Consider the following 23,348-nt stretch of genomic DNA (forward strand, 5'->3'; position numbering starts at 1 on the left):
GGGTTGAAATCATTAATATACATAAAACTATCACCTGCCTGTCGGGAAGGACCAGCTATGAAACAAACACACACATTTATACACACACAGGGTGCCTATCCAATTTAACAGTGGCAATTCTTTGTGCAATACACAAGACACGTGTACTTTCCAAAAAAATGTGCATTGGCTTTCTTTTCGCTTTCCTCTGATCCACAACAAAGATCATCTTGACTTGCAGCACTGTTAAATACATTTTCAACCCAATATTTAATGAACAGAAACCATGACCAAGAAACTCAAGTATCATCCAAGCATCTGTGACTTCTGGCTGATGACAAAATACGCAGAAAGCCACTGGGATCCATGGTGACATTAATTAAAAGGCTGATTAAAGGAGCGGCATTAATTCAAGGTGAAAAGGGGAGAGAACTAACAGCATCGGAAATTGGTCATCTTTGCTGTTTCGGTTCAGAAAGAACTGCTACAGTTATATCAGTGACCACCCTTGAGGGATGCTGGGAACTACGACTCCCAGCATTCCCTGACACTGAGTAGAAAGGGCAAAGGAAAACAGGAATCTTGTCACACTTTCAAGGCCGAGCAACTGAAAATGGAAAATGTTGACTTAAAAGAAAATCTTAAGTTCATATTCTAAATATGCCACCCAGAGTTGCTTCTGCTGAGAGGGATGGCTATGTAAGATAGGTAGGTAGGCAGGTAGGTAGATATTTGTGCACCCCAAGACAATGGGTTTACAAAATGTACCAAAACCGACTATTGTAGCATTTTGTGTCAACTCAGCCTTGATTTCTAATGTTGTACAGGAATGCACCATACAGAATGTATCAGTGTTTCTCAGCAATTTTAAGATGTGTAGCTTTTAACTCCCAGAATTGGCTGGCGAATTCTGGGAGCTGAAATTCGCCCATCTTGAAGTTGCCGAGTTTGAGAAACACTGATTTAGGGGCATGGTGAGCCAAATGGATCAGTGTCTTCTTCTGTTGTTGAGTTCACAGAACATGTGTAGCTTGCAAGTGGTTACTCTTATGTCTGAACCCGAGCAATTGTAGTTTGATAAACAATGCTTTAATGGGAGGTATGAACCAATTTGAATAAGGGAGCTTTGTTCACTTCTATTTCATGGAAACTTAATCCACTGTTAAATGCTACAGACCAACTTGTTGCCTAAAACAAAAGTTAGAAACCATTTTATTAAAAAAAAACCACAACAAACTAGCAACCTGAGCTAGGCCAATAGTGCTCTCTCTCTCTCTCTCTCTCATTCATACACACACACACACACACACACGGGTTGACCTAACCCCTGCATGAGAAACCACTTAAAAAAATGTTGCAAAAGTAGTTGAGAAGTAAGGGGGGGAAAAGAAGATCAAATTTTTATTTGCATTTGGAAACAGAATTAAAGATGTTCTGGTTTTCCAACAAGTACAAAAAAGGAAATCGGAGACTGGCAGAGGAAGAAGAGCCTGGACACTCAGGCCACTGATTTCAGGAGCGGGACATCGGTCACTTCGTGGATACCATCTTTATCGATGAACCGGGCGTTGAAAGAAGGCAAGTTCAAGATGAAGCGTTTTTGGAGCTGTGAGAGGGAGAGAAACCCACTTGGTTCAACATGTGCAGCAAATCAGGTGAGATCTGTATTATTTCTCAAGGGTCTCTTTCAGATTCTTTGCCCCACTGATGTCCTTACATTCCCCCCCCTACACACTCACACTAATCCCACCTATTAAAACTGCCCTCCACCCCTGCTCTGAGAGTTAAGAAACTCAGAAGGTTAGACTCAAGTGGCAAACATGGAGAAGAGGAAGATCTGATGCTTCCCACCATCATCCCCAACTAGGGCTAGGAATTCTGGAAGTTGGTATCACAAGATATCTGGAGCATGCTCAGTTAAGGACGGTGGCTTTTCTTTGAAACAGAGACCCATAAAACATTCCCAGGGAGAGCAATGAAGGTGCGAGTCAGAGCCATTCTTTATCCAGAATGGAGAGTTTTTAAATGGAAAAATCACATCACTGATTTCCAGCCCTGCAAATCTCAGCAGGACTGAGAACTGCAAAAAAGGGATATCTGAAAAATATGCGATCTGCAGACTGCCCATCTGAACCACTGTTGTGGCATTTTTTTCAGACTGGATCTTTTTTTAGAAAAAAAAAGGTCTTATTTTCACCAACAGCATACTCGTATGGTCCATATTTAAGCCTCTGTGAAATGAAAGTCAGCTTGAACCTATCAAGGGAATGAATCCAGAAAAGGGTCCAGGTTCCATCTCCTCACAAATTAACAATAGCTCTTGGAAAATTCCATTTGAGCAGCATTTATCATCACCTAAAGGGAATTTAAAAAACACTCAGCCCCCTCTTTATGAACGTTGGAAGAGTTATGGTACCCATCACAGAGAATTTCATTCCATGTGCTTTTTTAACGCCCGGTGGTAAAAATGCAGTCCTATAAATTATATTAATTGTAGTTGTAGTTCTGCAAACTATGTTAAAGGCTGGAGTATGGTGTAACCGTCATCTCTGCAACGTTGATGGTAAGAGAACAAGGAACGTACATCTTTTCAGATGGAGGAAGGATGCACAATTTGAAACTGAACAGGGTGCCTTCACTTCTAAATTTGGTAGTGTGTAGATCACTACCTTGGCAACTTTCAGATCCCACGACTGGCTGAAGAATTAAAGTCTACCTATTTGAAAGTTGCCGAAGTTGAGAAACAGCGGCGTAGCTGGTATAACCAGCGGAGAAACTTACTTATAAACTGAAGTGGATCAAAGGGATCTGAAGAGAAACAGGGCAATTTTAACATGCTCCTTGTGTCAGTGTAAAGAATCGGCATATGAACCACCAGATCCGTCAAAATACTTTCTGAACTGATTGATAAAATATGCAAGAAAGAAAAAAGACTAAAGAATGAGAGCAGCTACTAGGCCAGTTTTATACTGAAAAAGCAACTGGCAGTTTCCTAATCCTGCTGGCATTTTAGGAAGCTCTCAATGGCAACCAGAAAATTTCACCTTCAGCCCGAGAATTCTGATTCTTAGTAATGTCACATAGCAATGAGCAGCATATAAAGATAAATACATCAAGGTAAATAAAGGTAAACAAAGAAAGAAGAAAGAAATAGTTTCTCATTCCATCCTTTTGGAAATAGCATTAATATTTGGCTAGACTGGGACCTTCTCATGATTCAAACTTCTCCAAAATCCTCCTTATTAAGGGCACACATAATTTCCATCTTTCCCCTTTTTAGTGAAAACGATAACATCGCTGAACACAGGAACGAAACAAGGCAAAAATTCTTGGCCAGAAGAGGCGGAAGGGCAGGCCACCGGCATGAAATATAGCAAACTCAAAAGTTTTTTTTCCTCTTGTTTAAAAGAAAATTTGGGACTTGGAATCTGGAAGACATTGAAGAAAATGAAGATCAGGATGGGGGCAAAAAAAAAAAAAAAAATTCTTCCCTGGTAGCCAATTTCACGTCTGGCTGCCTTATAGAGATTCCTCCTGCTGGCAAGAATATTTTTCGGGGGCGGGGGGGGGGAGAGAAGAGGAGATGAGAATTCAGCAGCAGAAGAGAGGCAAAAAAAGGGCTGGCTAAATAAAGAGAAGCGAATCTGCATCGGTTGAGGCGAGAGTCACTCACCTCCTCCAGACATTTCTTGAGAACTTCGATTGCTTCTTCGCGGGTGATACCTGAAGGAAGAAAGGAGACCCCGGCAGACAGCTTTAATTAGCGGCCAAGTCTCGGAGCTCCCTCCCCCTCCCAAAAAAAGAAAAACCCAACTCTTTCATGAAGTTTGAACGGCCTTTCAGTAGTGCACAAAGCAATTGAAGTTGCTTTCCCAGCTCTGGAGAAAACTCATTCCACATGGAAGGAGGATCACCTGTGCCCCAGCTCTGTGGCCCAACGAGCCGTCCAAAATCGATTTGTTCTGCATTAATGGGAAACCCGGCAGAATTCTGCCTCCCACGGCCAGGGGCTCAGAGAGACTCGGCACTTCGGCCTTCTTGAGCTTATTATGGCTTTAAATGAGCTCCATCTGGCCGTGCTTGGCTGCGAGTCCCCCCGAGGGAGGCAGGAGGTGTTCCTCCGCAGACTTTTAGTGCTGTGCTCCCTGTTGGGTGTTGAGTTTTAACAATGGCCCTGGCACGTGTGCGCAGAGGGCCTCGGCTATTCTTACATTTCGGAAGAAAGCTTCGCCCATGCTGAGAACAACAAAATGTGATAAAAATATGAGAGCAGGCGGGGATGGGGGTGAGGGCATAATTCTGCTCAGTTCGGGGAAGGGGGGAGAGGAGGTGGAGCTGCAGGAAGGAAAAAGGCAGCCAAGAACATCTTAAAACAACTTAAAAGCAAAGGCAAGTTTGGCACACACGTTGTCTTTTGAGTGCCGTATGCGGGGATGCGGGGACGTCTATCCCACTGAATTCTGCAGGATGTCAGTTAACTTGAGCGAATTTTTCACACTGATGTCAACAGAAGAGCCAAGGGCAACCAACACAGCACAGGCTGGGTTGAAACCAAAGCCAGTTTGGTCTAGCACAGGGGTAGGCAACCGTAGCTCTTTTATGACTGGTGGACTTCAACTCCCAGAATTCCTGAGCCAGCATGGCTCAGCTTGGAAACCTCTCCCTTTCCCCTCAAAATGGCTGGCTCAGGAATTCTGGGAGTTGAAATCCACCAGTCATAAAAGAGCCAAAGTTGCCTACCCCTGATCTAGTAGTTAAGGCACCAGGCTAGAAAGCAGGAGATTGTGAGTTCAAGTCCTGCCTTAGCCATAAAAGCCAGCTGGGGGGCTTTGGGCCAGCCCCCCCTCTCTCAGCCCAACCCACATCAAAAGGTTGTTATTGTGGGGAAAACAAGAGGAGGAAGATGTGTTGTATATGTTCGCCACCTTACTTATAATGTAATAATAAAGGCAGGGTACAAACAATCTCTGATGTTTTTAAAAAAAATCTGCATGAAGAATCTGGAACGTACAAAAATTATTTGGGGAAACGGGGAGGATTGTACGTTACCGAAGCGTACAGAATGTTCTCTACAGAGTTTGAGAAGCATTATAACATGTTAGATTTATTATTAAATGTATATGCCGCCCATCTCAGTTGTCCAAGGCGACTCTGCTTCTAAATGTCCAGAAAAGTTGTTGATCTCCAAGTGCCTAACTTTTGATTGCTAATATCCAATAATACCCAATGCCAAGCCTGCCTTCTACAAATCCCAATGGATAAAAAATTTTGCTTGATAAAGATGAAACCTCCACGTTGCCACAAGCGTCCTGCTTCACATTGGTCCAACTCACCTGGTTTATAGTAGCGGTCAAGAATGCTGAGCGTGAGAAATGCCCCATAGCCATGGGCTGCGAAGGGAACTTTAGCTAAAGAGGCAAGATAATCCATATAATAAAGGGCAGGACCATCGTGTTCATCATAGCCGGCGAGGAGGAGGTTGACATGATAAGGACTCTGCAACAAAACCAAGGGGAAGGATGTATATGTGTCAATAAACCATGCTGGCTAGAGGTGATGTGTGATACAGCCGAAATTATCTGGGAAAGTTAAGACTGGCGAAGAATGAATCGGATTAACACTGACAGGAACTCACACAGAGTTAGATTTGTGACTGCTATCCTTTAAAGTATAAGTTGCTATCCCAATGCCTTTAGAGATCACCAAGCTGTGAGGCTGGGGTAACACCCCCCCCCCCCCAATTTTCAAGTTAAAAGCTGAACTTAGCATTTGAATGTTGACCTTCCATAAAGTGGACTGGACTGGACGAAGTTAAACTTGATATTGATTAACGTTAAGTTAAGTTGTCGTATGTTTAATCTGGGCTGAACATTACAGATCAGTAGAAATTTTTGGTGAGTTTGCAGGAGTCCCACTTAAGGTTTTGAGATGGGATATTTGTAATCCATCATTGCTCGCAAAGGGAAGAAAGTTGAATTGCTAGTTAATCAACGCAAACACCCAATTCGGTGTTGTGGTTTAGGGCAGCAGGCTAGAATTGGGGAGACCCGTCCCGTGAGTTCTAGCCCTGCCTTAGGCACAAAACCAGCTGGGTGACCCTGGGCCTCTCTCTCCCCTCATCCCCTAATAAAAAGCAGGCAAGGGCAAACCACTTCTGAAACTGTTTCAAGAAAATTGCAGGAACTAGTTTAAGCAGGTGCCAGGAGTCAAAACTGACTAGTGGGTACCAGCCCTTTCCTGAAAACAATAGATAAAAGGCAGACAAGACTCAAAATCACATCCTGTTCCTGTCCATATAACCTAATTAGGGGAACTGAAGACCAGAACACCAGTTTGGGAAAGAGACTTCTGTTTAACCATAGTTGGACAATATATCATTTTATTCATTTTCCCCCAAAGAAGCCAAGATGGCTGAAGCAGCAGACATCTACAAGGGCATAATATCAGCAATATTTTGAACCTCATGTACAGAAAAGGAGCAGCAAGGTTTTTTCATTTAAACCTAAAATTCAGAAATGATTAAGATTCGTCTCTATGATAATAAATACAATTGTGGCCATTTCTTTTGAGCTCCCAAGTCTTGCAGAAAGAGGGCTTAAAGTCGCTGGAGGCAAAACTTTTTTTAAAAAAGGATAATTCCCCAGAAATAAGGAATTAAATACATTTTCAATTATGGTAAAAAAAGAACGAATTTTTTTGAGAAATAAATATGTGTTAGCTTATAGGACATAGGGATTTTAAGTAGCATACTATCTATTTATTTTATTCTTTTTCTTATTCTTTCTCTTTTTAGTCTTATTTATTCCTTAAGAAAGGTAAAAATATTGGGTTGGTTTACATGAGAAAAACAGATTTAAATATATTAAATGTAATTAATTCTGAGAAGACCTTAACCAATAAAAATGTTTAGAACATGGTGGGAAAGACAAATGTAAACAAGAACTGGAAACAGGATATATGATGAGACAACCAGAATGACTAGATAGAAAAGGAATATTATATTGATGTGATTATTATTTGTAGAAATATTAGAAAACGTTTATATTTAATTATCATTCATTAAAACAATAAGAATTGTATTTACTTAAGGTTGGTAAAAGAGAACATTATGGGGAAAAGCGGAATTCAAGTAAAGTTATTATGTGGATTATAGATTACAGAATTTAATTGTTAGTGAATGTTTGATAAATGTAAACCCAGACAACGCACTGTCTACCGAATATTTAAGGTGTTTATGTTAAAAAATTAATAAAACATACTTTAAAAAAAAGTCTTATCATTTTATGATTGCTCCAGGTCTCCCCATCTCCATTTTGGGATAAATGCATTGAGATCTTTCCCCCCTTTCTTTTAAAAGGTTAACAGCTACTATTGAAGACTTATAAATTTGGTTGTTTTCCTCCTGAAAAAAAGAAAGAAGTTGGCCAACTTTCACCAATTGTCCATGAAACTTGGGAGTCTGGTTAGAGTAGACTCCATGGGCTACGGGTTTCTCACCACTATCCAACAGAACATGTTCCTTTTAAGGTATTAGTAAGCAAGCAATCTGTGCCAGTAAGAGATTATTTTTAAAAAGAAATCTGGGAAAATGTTAGAAGGGTTTGGGACTGAAAGCTGCTCCTCAATTCTGGCATTGATTAATTAGCCCGTGTTAACACTCCTTTATTTACACCTAAGCATCTTGCGCATCTAGAAGCCGTCAACGGAGGAAAGTTCTACTGTAATTGGCGAATCAAGTTCCGTACCACAAACAGGGCTTCTAGATGCCAACTTTGAGCCGTGTCTGTATCAGATGTCAAAGCATAACATACATAAATGATGTGCAAGCTAATTAGAGCCAGACAGCTGTGCAGCAATTTGATTGGGAAGGCTGGTTGGGTACAAGGGACTGCAGGAGACACTTCCAAGCTCTTTCAAATGTCTCCTCCTTTCACCCTTTCCTTAGTTTGCAAGGAGAAGATTAGATATGGGGAGCTACACTTTAGGACAGAAGCTGCCCCCAAATCACCTTCTGCTCTCCGTTGATGCAAATCAAACTCAATTTACCTATTATTATCTTGTTACTAACCTGGGTGCATTTCCACAATATAGAGCTGTTATTAGCAACTTCGGGTGCAATGTAAAAAAAGATGTTGAGACTCTAAAAAGAGTACAGAGAAGAGCAACAAAGATGATTAGGGGATTGGAGGCTAAAACATATAAGGAAAGGTTGATGGAATTGGGTATGTCTAGTTCAACGAAGAGAAGGACGAGGGGGGACATGATAGCAGTGTTCCAATATCTCAGGGGCTGCCCCAAAGAAGAGGGAGTCAAGCTATTCTCCAAAGCACCTGAAGGCAGGACAAGAAGCAACGGATGGAAACTCATCAAGGAGAGAAGCAACCTAGAACTAAGGAGAAACTTCCTTAGAATTTAGAACAAATAACCACTGAAACAACCTGCCTCCAGAAGCTGTGAATGCTCCAACACTGGAAGTTTTTAAGAAGAGACTGGACAGCCATTTGTCTGAAATGGTATAGGGTTTCCTGCTTGAGCAGGGGGCTGGACTAGATGACCTCCAAGGTACCTTCCAACTTTACCATCATCATCATCATCATCATCATATTATATGCCCCATAAGTTGGTAGACTGAATGAAGAAACTTTTTTCTTCTGAACCTGTCAAGGCAGGAGCTTTTACTGCTAAAGCCTTTTTAAAGAAGTTCTACAAATTTCAAAATTTAATCAGATTGATGCAAGGGGGGGGTTGAGGGTGAGGTGTTACCCGTATTTTCCTCTCAACTTTAGGAAAGAAGCTAAGATGTAGACCTGAAAGCAAATTGTTTGACGTATTTTTAAGAAAAAGAAGTTTGTGTGTCTTTTGCTTTTGGAGAGTTGCTTCATTTCAATAGTTTTAAGCGTTTTGTTTTCGACTACGTTTTCAACAAATTATCTACCCTTTTGAATGGAAAAGTGGGATATCCAGAAATAAAAGGGAGAGATTACAAGAGCAACATTTGTGACATTCCCCGGAGACAAACTGGGGACAAGGCAGCAAGATCCCGTTGTGTAGGCCTAGGCTGTGTTAATTCCTTAGCAACGGTGGCCCTGCTGGTTAGGGAGATGAGGGATTTGGCAGTTGGAAGACACAAGGATGGAGACAAGATGCAAGCTTTCCCCTTCAAGGCTTCATACAGGCCACAGTGCAAAGCCCACCAAGAGGTAACTTAAGTGTTCTAAAGTAAGGAAGAGTGTTTAGGCTAAATGTTTTTGCCTGGAAAAGAAGAAAAGATAAACAAGCACAGATCAAGACAATGTATACCACTTGAGGAAAGGGTCATATAAATCTAGATTATCTAGCTAGGGAAGCTGCCTGCAGTTCCCCTGTGCCCCTGCCCCTGCCTTGAGCCTTGTTTTTCTCCCAAATTTTTTTTATTAATTTATTTATTAATTAATAGCCTTGTTTACTTGCTTCTGATGTAGGAGGTGGCCAGGCTGAGCCTGAGGGCAGGGTCAAAGGCATCATTAGTTTGGAGTCTTTACACCGCTGTAAACCCTCTTAAAGTCCACTGACTCTTATCGGGTGCCAGTTTGCCTTCACCGTTCGGTAGGGTTCAGATTCTCGTGTATAGGTGGCACAAAATAAACCTGTAGTGTTTTCCAACTCTATCCTGGTTCCTGACTTCTTGCACCTGACATCTAGTCTGCCTTCGCTGAGAAGGTGGGTACATGTTGACATGCTGGGGAAAAAATATAGCTGGTCCTCAGGGTGTTGTAGCTGAGTAACAACTGAAACCTCAATTAAATATTGCTACCTGCCTGTAAACCGTGAACCCTAGCAACAAACAATCAAGATTCACTTTAGATTTTATAATTACAAGTTATAATTACAGCGATTGATAACTTTTTAAAGGGCAGTTAGGAAAGTTTCACTTGTGGTTCGGGCAGGTTAAAAGGGAAGATTCAGGCAGAGTCTTTTGCCTTCCCCCATTTTTCTAGGACTGCACTGACATTATTTCTTAATGTCAGTACAATGCTAGAAAAATGGGGGAAGGGAATGCATCTCTACCCCATTATTCTGATTTAAAATAACAACAGTGATTAGAAAGAGCGTGACATCCTTCAACGTTTACAACTGGAAGGAACAGTGGTGACAACTGCACCACCAACACAACACACACAGCAAAATTGGTGACAAACGATGGAGGGGGGAGACTGGCGTTCGACATCTGGCGGAAGCCAAAGTCACAAGTGAGAGGAAGAAAAGGAAATAGGGGTGTGAGGAAGGCATCCCACCAAGCGTGGACAATCAGCAAGGAGCTGATAACCTGCCTTTGGACCCAGGCCAGGCTGAGGCCCCTGTAATTAATTGCTTCATAAGGAGCTACACTTGACTGGGGAAGGGTAATGCCCGTGTTGAGAGAGAGAGAGAAGGATGGCATCCCGCAATTCTTCACGCAACCTCACCGTTGCATTCTCAGAGACAAATAGGAAGACAAGGACCCAAGAAAATTCAGAACTCCTAATTTGTGTTTGATAAGAAACTGCATTTCGAACAGATGCAGACCCCGCTCGGTTTCCAGGGACTCAAATGATTCATTGAGCAAAACCAGCCAGAACCAACTTAAATCAAAACTCTCTGGATGTGTGATGGCACAACATTAACTGTCCCATGTCTGCTGTGGCCTTGGGACATGCACAGCATGTAAAAGCATGCTCTGGCTGACGAGATGCCCACAGACTATCAATGGGTTTGGGGCAACAAGGGTCTTTCTCTGCTCCAGGTATTCACAGGTACTCAAGTTTCCATATCATCTATAAACTTAGGAGTCTTGAATTTCTTCTCAGAATGAATGTGTTGTGAAGCGTAGATGCATCCGTATACATGCACAAACACACACGTCACCCACACAAGCACATCCTAAGGCTAGCAAAAACTTCAAGCGTGGCCTCGCAGCTCTTCAAAAAGTAGGCACTGAATGCTAAGTCCAAACGTGGAAAAATCACCTGTGCTATATTGTGAGTAATTACTTATCAGCCTGGGCATTCCCAGGCCCACACGGAAGACCTAGAATACTGGAGGACATCAAGCCAGGGGAGATGGGTCTGAATAGAGAGCATCTCACCAGGAAAATTATCTTGAAGGTGTTACAAGAACTCAAAGGCACATTTCATGGAGGAGGGGGGAGGAGAATGATCTGTTGTAACTGAAAGGTCAATTTTTTTTGCCTGAGAAGACTGCTACGTCTTCCTCCGTATCTCTCAAAAACATTACTTCTCTTATTTAGTCATTTTAATAACACACAGCTCTGTAAAAAAACAACTGGCAATGCTGTAGAGCAGTGTTTCTCAACCTTGACCATTTTAAGGCATGTGGACTTCAATTCCCAGAATTCCACAGCCAGCAATGCTGGCTGTGGAATTCTGGGAGTTGAAGTCCACATGCCTTAAAATTGTCAAGGTTGAGAAACACTGCTGTAGAGCCATCAAGCTCTGATGCTCCTCTGAGTGATAAAGCAAGCTAAAATGTGGGATTTTGTGACACAAATGAGAGCACCCAGTGTATTTTGAGGGAAGCTGTAACATGAAACAGATTGCCCTATCAAAGTTATGCATCTTATTAAAAGGACCAGCAATGCGCTTTGACGTTTTGGCTCAAAAACTGTCAGGCTCAATTGGACCCCCAACCCATTTCAGAGGCCACAAAGAGCTGCCCCAGAAATTCCCAAGTAGGGCATGAGCGCATCGGTCTAAATCATGAGTCCTGTTGATTGTTAGCCAAGATAGTAGACCCAACTATCTTCAGAGGGCTCTAAAACCCACCAGAGGTTGCTTGGGCTCCAACTCACATCAGTCAAAACCAACATGGCTAATGTTTAGGGATAATGGGAACTGAAGTACCTGATAATTCCACTTCTGTTTTAACCTTTAAAGCCTTTCAGATAGGTAGCTGTTGCGTCTCAAGAAAGTATTAGGAAGAAAACCTACCACCAACCAAATTTTCTAGGTAATTCTAAATCTGGGCTGCACATTTTATTTATTTATTATTATTTATTATTATTATTTAGATTTATATCCCGCCCTTCTCCTCGTAGGACTCAGGGCGGCCACCAAATGCCACTGAGTGGCATTTGGTGGCCAATACACACATGCAAACATAAACAGATGCCTTCCTCTCTACCCAGGCCACCAAATGAGTAATATTATTTACTTCTGGAGTTAATTACTTTTGGTTTACTAGATATGACCTAGTATTTAACATGGACAATGGAAAATTTCCAATATTTAGCATGGGCAATATAGAATTACAAACCACAAAACAAAATACTATAAATAAGAAACATTCGCTTGCACATGGAAAATACAAATGTTCACAGTGTGTAAAATATGAATTCACAGAGAAGGAAATTCAAAGCAGCAAGCTGGGACAGAGAGTGCCAAATCGGAAAAGTTGCCATTTTCCTATCTGGAAAATAGACTGATGCGGGTGAAATCTCAGTATCCCAGTTCCAAGAATACGACTCCTCTAATTCTCTAATACTTTGGCCACCTAATGAGAAGGAAGGACTCACTGGAGAAGAGCCTAATGCTGGGAAAGATGGAGGGCAATAGAAGAAGGGGACGACAGAGAAGGAGGTGGCTGGATGGAGTCACTGAAGCAGGAGGCGTGAGCTTAAATGGACTCCAGAAGATGGTAGAGGACAGGAAGGCCTGGAGGAATGTTGGGGTCCATGAGGCCGCGACGGGTCGGACACGACTTCGCAACTAACAACAATTCTCCTCATTTTACAGCAAATGTGGAAAGTCACTGGGGGAAAAAATCATTTGGGGCATTTCCCAGTCATTCACATGGAATGATTTGCAAACGAACTTTCCATTTGTTTATTCCAAGTTTATAAAGAGAGAATCTGCTGAAAAGGAAAGCTTACCTGGTCCTACAAAGCTACTTGGCATAGCAAACAACTTGAAAATCACAACAGCTTTTAGGTCCCTCTTATTTATTTATTTATTTATTTATTTATTTATTTATTAATTTAATTTATATACCGCCCTATCTCCCTTACGGGACTCAGGGCGGTGAACAGGCGATACTAAAAACCACGATAATAAATAAATAGTTTCTGTTCTAAAATCGAATTAAATAACAGGCCTGTTCTAAAAACACACCCATACAAAAAAACCCCACTGAAACATAATCAAACTACGCCAGGCCGGCTGCACGGAATAGATGGGCCTTCAGGGCTCGGCGAAAAAGGTGCAGGTCCGCAACTGTACGTAGGTCGGGGGGTAGGTCATTCCAGAGGGCAGGAGCTGCCACAGAGAAGGCTCTCCCCCTGGGGGTCGCCAGCCGGCATTGTCTGGCCGACGGCACTCTAAGAAGGCCCTCTCTGTGGGAGCGGACTGGTCGAAGGGAGGTGTTNAACACCTTGAAGCACACCCGGAAGGCCACCGGCAGCCAGTGCAGCTCGCGCAGGAGAGGTGTTACATGGGAGCATCTAGAGGCCCCCAAAATCCCCCGCGCAGCCGCATTCTGAACTAGCTGGAGCCTCCGGGTGCACCTCAAGGGGAGCCCCATGTAGAGAGCATTGCAATAGTCCAGGCGGGAAACAACGAGGGCTTTCCCCCCCCTTATATACATACACACATGCATACACATTCACCAACCCCTGCAGGATGAAATATGATGGGTGTTATTGATGAGCAAAAGGTGCATGCAGGTGTAATGCTAAACTAGTTACCAACAAATCAATGAAACCACATGTGGATTTGCAAACCAGTTTGGTTCTAGGTCAGGATACCTATTTTCTAAGACTGCATTTTACACAGATCTCACAACTTTACCCTAACATGAGATTTCATGGGTGCATAACACTGCCCTTCTGACATTTCAGCCTCCAGAGCAAATGATAGGATTCCCTTTTAATGCATCTTGCAATTAGAATCACTTGAGCAGTAAATTACTAGGCACACCCAAACTCTGGGAATGAACAGCACCAGTTCTATCAGGAAGTCCCTTCCCTGCATGGCTACATTCTCAGCTTTTGTGCAACTTATATACAGATTTTATCTATACAAGTAGGCCTCGAGCTATGATCATAATGAAGCCAGAATTTCCTTAGTATGTCATGACGGTTGTATGTCGAGGCACTAGTGTGACCAACCTGAGTTTATGACAATTTTTATGGCAGTCGTTAAGCAAACCCATTGTCCGGAATGGCGCTTTTCGTTGGAAACTGTATGTAAATGCTAGTTTCCAAAAAAAAAAAAAAAAGTAAATCACAATCAAATGACCAGGGATGCTGCAAACAACTATAAGGGGGGGGCGGCTGGTTGCCAAGTGCCCAAAATGTGATCATGTGACCATGAGGGGGCAGCTTTTGGAACTTCAAATTTGGGTTCAGCTATGCAACCAGTCGTAAGTCAAGGACTGCTTTGACTTAGGACTGGCCGCTTAGAAGGACCACACTAGAAGGATTCCATATGACTTACAATGAAAGAACCTTAGGAATTGTGGCAGATAAATGATAATAAGCTGCCCTTATTTCCCACCCCCCATGCAGCACCCAAAATGAAATTTTTTGAATTCTGAATCATTAGAAAATATAATGTGCCCATAACATGTTGACTTTATACATAACCAACAGCCCAGATGACATTCAAATCGAGCAACTGCAGTCGCCATCCCTCCTAAAATATGTAACGTAGAGATTGGAAGATTTTTTTTTTTTTTTTTTTTTAAAGCAGGATTCTCCAGTGCTGTCAAGTGCCAATCAGTGCGGAAGGTGGATTTGCCTCTGATTCAGAAGGCAACATGGGGCGCAATGCTAAAAGAGGAAGTCGTCTCCCTCCCTGGCATGACTGTGGTGTCAAAGTGCACCATTTGCTGGAGGGCCCTGCCATCTGCAAGAGCGCAACATTTCATCTCCGGTAAACAAACACATCTGCTTCTACCAGTGTCCTCCCTGCTGCGTAGCCCATCTGGAGCAGGTAAGCTAGAAGGCAAACTCAGAGGTGGAAGGAGGGGAGGGAGAGAGGGAGAGAGAGAGAGAGAGGCAGGATCAGGCCTCCAGGGACCTGGCATGCAGAGGAAGGAGACATGGTCTCACTAAGTCACATCCTGCTAACCCGGCTTTGCCAAGCGGTATGTTAAATTGCCTTCGTTAGTGATGATGCTCCGAGCCAGTGTCACCTGGCCATCTGCTCCAAAGGTCACGTGAACTTGCAAGGCCATGAAAACAGGCGGCATGCAGCTGAGAGAACATTTGGGAAAAGACCAGTAATTGTATGCAGACAAATCCTTGGAGGGGAGGGAGGGGTGAAAGGGGAGAAATAGAGATCTTCCTTACAGCCTGCAATGAGGAGGAAAGGAGGAGGGATTTTGTAGAATATTCCTTTCTTGATCCTTTTTTTTTAAAGACCTATGGAGAAGGAGGAGAAAGATAACCTGCAGAATATATAACCGCAGGAAAAAATGGCCAGGGTTGCTGTTCATTTGAAATTAGAATTAAACAGAAAGAGAAGCACAGAAACAAATAAAAAAAAAACCTATTAGGAAAAAGCCTGAACAGCATTCTTCAGAATGAAAAAGGTCTTCTGCAGTCACGACATGAGCCTAAGACTGAAAATCAGGCTTGTCAGATGCTATATTTTTTTCTATCCTGCTCTATGGAGTAGAGAGTCGGTCTCTGACAGAAGGCCACCTGAAGAGACTAGAAGCATTTGAAATGTGGATTTACAGGTGGCTGTTACGTATAAGCTGGGATGACAAGATCAGAAATGAGGAGGGGATAAGCCGCCTGGGAAAGCCAAGGAAAATCATCAACACAATTAAAAAACGAAAATTAGAATATTTCGGATATGTGATGCGACACCCAGAAAAATACGGCCTACTCCATTTAATCCTCCATGGAAAGATGGAAGGCAAACGAGGTCCAGGCAGAAGAAGAACACCGTGGCTTCAAAATCTAAGGGACTGGTTTGGACAAAACTCAGCAGCACTTTTTCGTGTGGTTGCTGATAAAAACAGGATCGCCAACATGATCGCCAAGGTCCGATAACGGATATGGCACAAGAAGAAGAAGATTAGGACACTTGAACTCAATGACATAATTGATATTTAATCATTGTAAGTAGAAATTAAAATGGTTTTTGGCCTTAAACCGTACAAGGCAGGGGTTGCTAACAATCCAATTTGCAGATTAGATTTTAAGAAAGATACATTTACCTTTTAGTTAAAGGTAGAAGTTGGTATGAACTGAGTGATGCCTGTATTGCAAAATTGTACACATTGCACAATCCAGATCAATTCAGCAGCAAATGACCTTCACACTTGCATGTTTGTACCTCCTCCCCTCATATACTTTTTAAAAAAACAAGGCAGTTTCTTGCAAAAAGATTAAGAAAAATGTAACTATTCTGACACACCCAGATTGTATTATCTACAAATACCGTCTTACAATATTTATTATATTACTGTATTTATTTTAATCTTAAGGTTCAGTTTTTACGTCAAACGACATTGCTCTACTTTATTGTATTAATTTGTCTTAATTAAACAATCTTCTGATTTGCCTGAGAACTGGAGGCCTCATTTCAGCTTATTTTGATGGTTTAATTTCTTTCTGCTATTTGAGGTTAGTGTGTAGTTGTGGGGAGGGTTATGTTTTGCTTTGCAAGTGCTGGGATTTGAAAAGAGGTTTTACAACAGCAAAAGCAGGATGGCATAATGAAGCACTTGACAAAATTATTTCTCCATTCATATATCAATGCATGCATGCAATCTACACAGCCACTCAATTCAAACTATGTGATTCCGGGAGGTGTACAAAACAAACCAACCATAAAAAGTTAATCAAAATGACCCATGAAAATTTACTAAGCAATAAAATAGTTCGGCATTTGCTTTACAGGCCACCCCAAATATCTCATGCTTTGTTACAGCTTGCCCATTCCTTCAGTTCTATGCGGATAAAAATAAAGAGACACAATATATTCAAAGGGAATCTGGAAATACAGTAAGTGAAATCAATCAATCAATGTGCCAGGCTAGCTTGGGCTATGAGGGGGAAGAACATAGATGCCAGTGGAGCAACAATAAAGTGCACAGATGTGCATGTGAAAAAGACGGATGTTAGGACAGGTGTGAGAAAGGAAAAAATGGATAGCATCACGAATGGAAAAAAAAATCTCATAATGTACCGATTGTGCAGGAATAGGCAACATTTGGATGGCTAGATGCCATACAGTGGTTTCTTGGAAAAGCAAGGGTTACTGGGGGCAAGGTAAGGGTTCCAGCTTACAAGCCATCTACGCTCCCTGAAACAATGATGGTCTCTATATAACTAAATTAATTCCATCTTGATGTTGCGTATCCTTATTTCAGTGCAAAGAATATAATTCTATATACCAATGAAAAGTCCATTTACATGCATGTGTCTTTTTCACTCTCTTTCCAGGTGGTTCTGTCATTCTGCTGCTTCCAAACTGGGCATGGAACATCTCAATACTTCCCCACCCCTGATGCTTTTTATCCCCTTGGAATGATCAATTCTTTTATAGGTGGGATCATGTCAAGCTGAGAATGGAAGTGCATGCAAGGACACACCTTTTGGCACATTGGAGTGCTACACTGCCTTAAAAAAGGGGGGGGTGGGTATCTTTTTCACAGCAATAAGGCCAGTGAGGTTGGAAGCTTCCAAGGAAGGCATGAGAGTGACAGTGGCCTTTGAGGGATATTGGTCTCAAGCATCTACTTATGTTGCAATGCAGGATCTGTTTCATGTTCATTTTGCTGCAGCCACTGTTTTGAATCTGCTGAAAGTAACTTATGGATGCATAGGGACCTGATCTGCAACTAACTGGTGACCAGGGAGGTTTTGCAACGCACTCTAAATTAAAAACTGACACACCTGAACAAGAGCACAAACACTGGACACTGAACTGAAACTACTGATCTAGCTGATTTCCTCCACAAATGGATGACTGATGATTATTGGAATCTAGCACACAGGCTGGTTTACCCTGACTGAGTCTGAGATTTCACCTGTAGATGGCAAAGGTTTAACCTGGGCCCTACTGCCTACCACAGATTCATCCTCTCCATCAAGCCATGACCCCTCCCTCCTGTAAAAAAAAACACACAACCATTTCTAAACCTGAGGCTAATCATAGGCAATTTCCATTTTTATTTGGTTTTTTTCTGCCCTGCAGTATTTAGTATTGTGTACGCACATGCTTGTATTTATTTTTCTTAAAAGGGGGGATAGTACACCAACCATATCAGAAGCAGCTGGGGAAAAAATGCTGGATCAAGGAACTTAGGGGAAGGAGGAAAGTGGACATAAATGCTTCTTTGTCTTTCTACAGCCCCAGCTCAGAACAGGTGTTTTGTAGTTGCTACAAGCTCATGATGGTTTGAATCACGTCCCCACCATAGATTGTTCAGGAAGTTTAGAAAGCCACTTTCTGAATTTTAATCTGCCATGCAAGGACTGTTCCTTCCTACTTTAAGGATGTGTTAGCCTTGCAAGGTTGTCATCTTTCAGATGTTGCCGCAAATAAACCAGGTTTGAGCTTAAGATCTTTCATCACCTCCCTTAAATAATGGAGGAGACTCAGTGCTTATTTCATGGTTTAGAACAGTGTTTCTCAACCTTGACAATTTTAAGGCATGTGGACTTCAACTCCCAGAATTCCACAGCCAGCAATGCTGGCTGTGGAATTCTGGGAGTTGAAGTCCACATGCCTTAAAATTGTCAAGGTTGAGAAACACTGGTTTAGAAAGTGTTTTTCAAACTTGGCAATTTTAAGATGTGTGAACTTTTAAGTCCCAGAATTCTCGCGCTCCTGGGAATTCCAGGAGTTGAAGACCACACTTCTTAAAGTTGCCAAGTTTGAGAAACGCTGGTTTAGAACAATCCACAGTTTCTAGTTTTCAAAGCATAATTTCAATGGTGGCAACTATGCCTTGGGATCCTTCAATACTACAATGGCTGCATTTTAGCCTCATGTTAATCAAAGAGCCCAATCAAAGACCTCAGAACTACAAATGCATGTTACAATCCTTGGGCTAGAATCTGATTTCCACAGTTTTGGCTTAACATCCTTAAAATTAGCACATCAGAATAAAGGAAGCAAAAACCAGATTCCGGAATTATACACTTTTGTTCAGCTTTATGAAGTATACAAAAGCCTCAGACTTTACTTTTTTGTTACAGTTTCCTAAAAACAATTTTTTTTATTTACGAGAATTATATGGCTGCCTATATCTTATAATTCTAGGACAGCGGTTCTCAACCTATGGGTTGCGACCCCATTTGGGGTCGATCGACCATTTCACGGGGGTCGCCAAGCAAGGCTGTCCGCCATTTTTTCCCCCTTTTCTGGCGGGTGCCTTACCTCCCTTGAGCTGGGTCAGCTGGTGGTCGGCCTGCTCCGTCTCTGCCGCTTGCCAGCTATGCCTCGGCCGGCGCAGGGGGCGGAACCACACATGCGCGGCGCTCCCGGGCAGGGAAAGTCCTCGACTTACGACCGGTTGGGTAGTCCTCGACTTACGACCGGTTTAGTCCTCGACTTACGACCGGTTTAGTCCTCGACTTACGACCGGTTGGGGGTCGCGGCATTAAAAAGGTTGAGAACCACTGTTCTAGGAGGCTCACAACAATCCCTAAATCCCCAAGTGCCCATCTCCCCAGGTACCAGACCAGGGAGATACCAGCCTCCCTGCCAACCTATCCCAAGGCTTAAGGGAAAAGTCAGGCCTTCAAAGCCCCCCCCCCCCCAGAAGGCTAAAAAGGTAGGATCCCTCAGATCTCAGATGAGAAGCCATTTGTGATGCACTGGATTATAAAAAGCTACCTTTGAGATAGGCCATCAGTTCATGTTACCTCAGTCCTGTATACACAAACTTCTCGAATGTGGTGACCTCTGGAACTGTTGGTGGCTTGTATCTAACATACCTACTGTTACATTCAAGCCTCCCCACAATCTCTCTCAGATGACCTCAGCCATGATAGTTATTGGTTGTCAATTGCCACCTTTAACTGCAACATCCTCAAGATCTCACTGAAGCAGGAAGTGTCACTTGGAAAGTGACATGTAGCTATTGCAAAGAATCATGGAATGTTAAAGAGACTAAACCCAGTTTTAAGTATCCATGTTGTTGGATTATGGAAAATGAAGCTCAATGCATTGGGGAGGCATCAGTTTGTAGACAGTTTCCTTCAAGCAGTGGCAGAATTGCAAGAAATGAACAGGTAAAATGAGAAAGTTACAGGAGGAACCCTCCTTGGCAGCCATTTGTGTTTTCATTTGTATTTGTATTTGACCCACAGAAGTATTAGCAAAAATGTAGGGCTGGGCATGGAAAAAGTGAAAAAGGGACAAATCCTCCAACTAAAGTGAATCTCTAAGTAGATTGGGCAGTTGACTACTTATCCTACTCCTTCCTATACTTGAAATTATTTTCAGATTAACCCTTTATCTTCAAGGACAGACAGAATGAATCATAACCATCATTAAATGGCCCTCTTAGATTTTTCCCCCTTTTGATGTTTGTTATTATTCTATAATTTTAAAACTTTTAATCCTAATTTTTTTTAATTGTAGTTAATTTTGATAGTTTTATTTATTGGTTACCTTATATTGTACACCATCCGTAGCCCCTTTTTGAGGGCAATGGGCAGTTTAGAAACATGAAATATACTGTAAATAATCCTATCAGGAAATGATGAAGGTGACACATCTGCAAGTTCCATTACATTTATCATAAGACTTGGGGGAAACACACGATACACCCAAACATAAGCAGCCAATAAAAGCGGACTGGCTTACCCTGCTCCGCAAATAATCAGCCAGATTTCTGCGTGTGAAGTTGGCAGCTGCAGTTGGAGACAGCTCATATCCTATTGTTAAGACAATAACACAATCACATCTTATGGGTACCTGGAAATTTACTCTAGACTCGTTGGAAGAAACTGCTTCAGCTGAATTTTATAGTGCAAAGCAATAAATACTAAAATAGGAATGCAAGACTTCATTTTTTTGTGAACAAGTGACTGCATAGAAAGATGACTTAACAGTTATGTACCCTAAACCTCTTAAGTCTTTATTTATAAATACCCTTGCAATATCTAAATATATGCACAAAAATGGTTATACCCAAACTTTGTGCTTACAAAAACTATGTGTAGACAAAGCTAGAAATCAATAGAACTGGGATTACATAAAGTCAGAGAAAAGTCTTATCAAACATATACAGAGTAATTATGATCAATAAAATATGTCAACTGCTTTATAGTACTTCTGAAATTTAGCACATGTGATACACAAAGAAATTAAAGTGGATTAAAAGAATTCCATGTATGTTATGGGGAATAGTCAAAGCTATTATTCTCACACTTGAACAGAGTGGTTGTATTTACTTCAAATGTAAGAAGCATTTAATGAAAACCCTCTTCACTTAGATACACTCCTGTTAATCTGAATATGCAAACTTCAAGACAACAGCAGAAGTACAAGAAACTAAACGTTTACAACACTTTGGCTGTCACCTTGCAATATCGTTCACCACAGGTGAAAAAACAAAAGTGTCTAGTAACTGAGATAAAACATAAATAGGTGAAGGAATGGAAGGATCTGTACAGGGTCTGAAGACATTAGCACCTAAATGACTTGTAATATGGGGACCTAGTTTTTTATTCTTTACTTTCCGTAGAGACTCGGCTGCACCACTCACCATTCCTCATTTTATAGAGCTGGACATTTTTCTGGATGTATTCTGCAAACTGTACAGTGTCGCCAGCCTCCCCAACACACAGTAGCAAGATTTTCTCACTCATCTTGAACATCTTGTCATGATCTTTAACATTATAGAGGAAGAAAAGAAGAACAGGCACTAGTGTCAGAAAAAAGAATAATCAGATGCAGGTAGGCCTTGGCTTATGCCTCAATTGAGCCCCAAATTTCCATTGCTAAGCAAAACAGTTGTTAAGTGAGTTTTGCCCCATTTTACGACCTTTCTTGCCATAGTTGTTAAGTGACTCAATACAGTTGTTAAGTTAGTAACACAGTTGTTAAGTGAATCTGTCTTCTCCATTGGCTTTGCTTGTGAAAAGGTAATAAAAGGTGATCACATGACCCAGGACATTGCAATCTTCATAAATACATGCCACTGCAAAGCACCCAATTTTTCATTACATGACCATGGAGGATACTGCAATGTATAAGTGTGAAAAACAGTCATAAACCACTTTTTCAAGTGCCGTTGTAACTTTGAACGGTCACTAAGCGGCTGGTTTGAAGTTTTCAAACTGAGCAACAAAAAGGGAGGAGAATAATGACTCTTCCAATTAATTCCACAGCATTTAACTTTCCATGATCTGAAATAAATGTATAAACAAGCCCTACATATGACTGAAGAGCCAAAAAGTAACCAAGTTGTTTAGATTCTTGTTCTCTAATAATCAATAAAGCTTTTGTAATGTAAATATATTTACAAAACAGTCAAAAGGTGCAGATGACCCATGACCGATCAGTTGGAAATTCTGTAATATATTTAATGCCTTAAATGTTCAAGGCAGCTAACAAAAAAGTTTAAAAAGGCAATTGAAAACATAAAATCACAGAATATTAAAAAAAAACCTAATTCTATGGCTAGGCATACATATGTTTAGCCCAGTCACTTGCAAACGTAAGGGCTTTATTTGCACAACATGCAAAGCTTCATAATTTTTCTTTTTATATTTGAATATATTGTGTGGGGGGGGTTTGCACCGTAAAAATTGGATGGCTACTTTATAGATTGTGTTGGGCAAACCCAGAACACAATTTAGTAACCAAGTTAAATATATGGTGCGGAGGAGTCACACATACATTTTCACTCAACAGTACAGTACGCTCCAAATTTATTGCCTATTGTTTGGCTTTCCCCAGGACTTCCATTTTGTTATTAAACTCCCCCAAACCAAACGCTCTGTCCCAGCCAACTTTCCAAACATCTTGAAATACAAGCTAATTTGAGGGGTAATCCACATGGAGCTCCGTTTCCATCTGTCCTGTTTGCCATCGTTCGCTCCCTAGACACTAAAATGGAAGATCTGTAACTTGGGCTGGCCACGAACAAGGAGTGTATATCGGAGGTGGTGACCCTTTGAGAGCTGTAAGCAACGAAATTTCATTTTGATGTATGCCGATTGGTGTACTTTCAAAGTGACAATGAAGTTATTATTATTATTATTATTAATTATAAATGTCACCAATGACCTCCCATGCGTTCTGGGATCAACAGGCGAAAAGGGCAATTTAATAATAATAATAATGATAAAGTTGGAAGGGACCTTGGAGGTCATCTAGTCCAACCCCCTGCTCAGGCAGGAAACCCTATACCATTTT

At 41.6% G+C, this 23,348-nt stretch overlaps 1 protein-coding gene across 1 annotated transcript in view; it reads right to left on the minus strand.

The window, feature by feature from the left end:
* Positions 1 to 1,357: 1,357 nt before the first annotated feature.
* The window catches only part of PSMB2 (proteasome subunit beta 2), a 22,937-nt gene continuing 946 nt past the window's right edge, over positions 1,358 to 23,348 (minus strand). Inside the window, exons 2-6 of the mRNA XM_015824154.1 lie at positions 21,694 to 21,816; positions 20,790 to 20,860; positions 5,313 to 5,475; positions 3,653 to 3,702; positions 1,358 to 1,585 (exon numbers count right to left, since the gene is read on the minus strand). Coding sequence (XP_015679640.1) covers positions 1,478 to 1,585; positions 3,653 to 3,702; positions 5,313 to 5,475; positions 20,790 to 20,860; positions 21,694 to 21,816 — 515 coding nt within the window. The 3' untranslated portion in view covers positions 1,358 to 1,477. The remainder of the gene's footprint in view (positions 1,586 to 3,652; positions 3,703 to 5,312; positions 5,476 to 20,789; positions 20,861 to 21,693; positions 21,817 to 23,348) is intronic.

The sequence above is a fragment of the Protobothrops mucrosquamatus genome, unplaced genomic scaffold (assembly GCF_001527695.2).
Source record: "Protobothrops mucrosquamatus isolate PMUCROS unplaced genomic scaffold, P.Mucros_1.0 scaffold2140, whole genome shotgun sequence".
In the NCBI taxonomy this organism is placed as follows: domain Eukaryota; kingdom Metazoa; phylum Chordata; class Lepidosauria; order Squamata; family Viperidae; genus Protobothrops; species Protobothrops mucrosquamatus.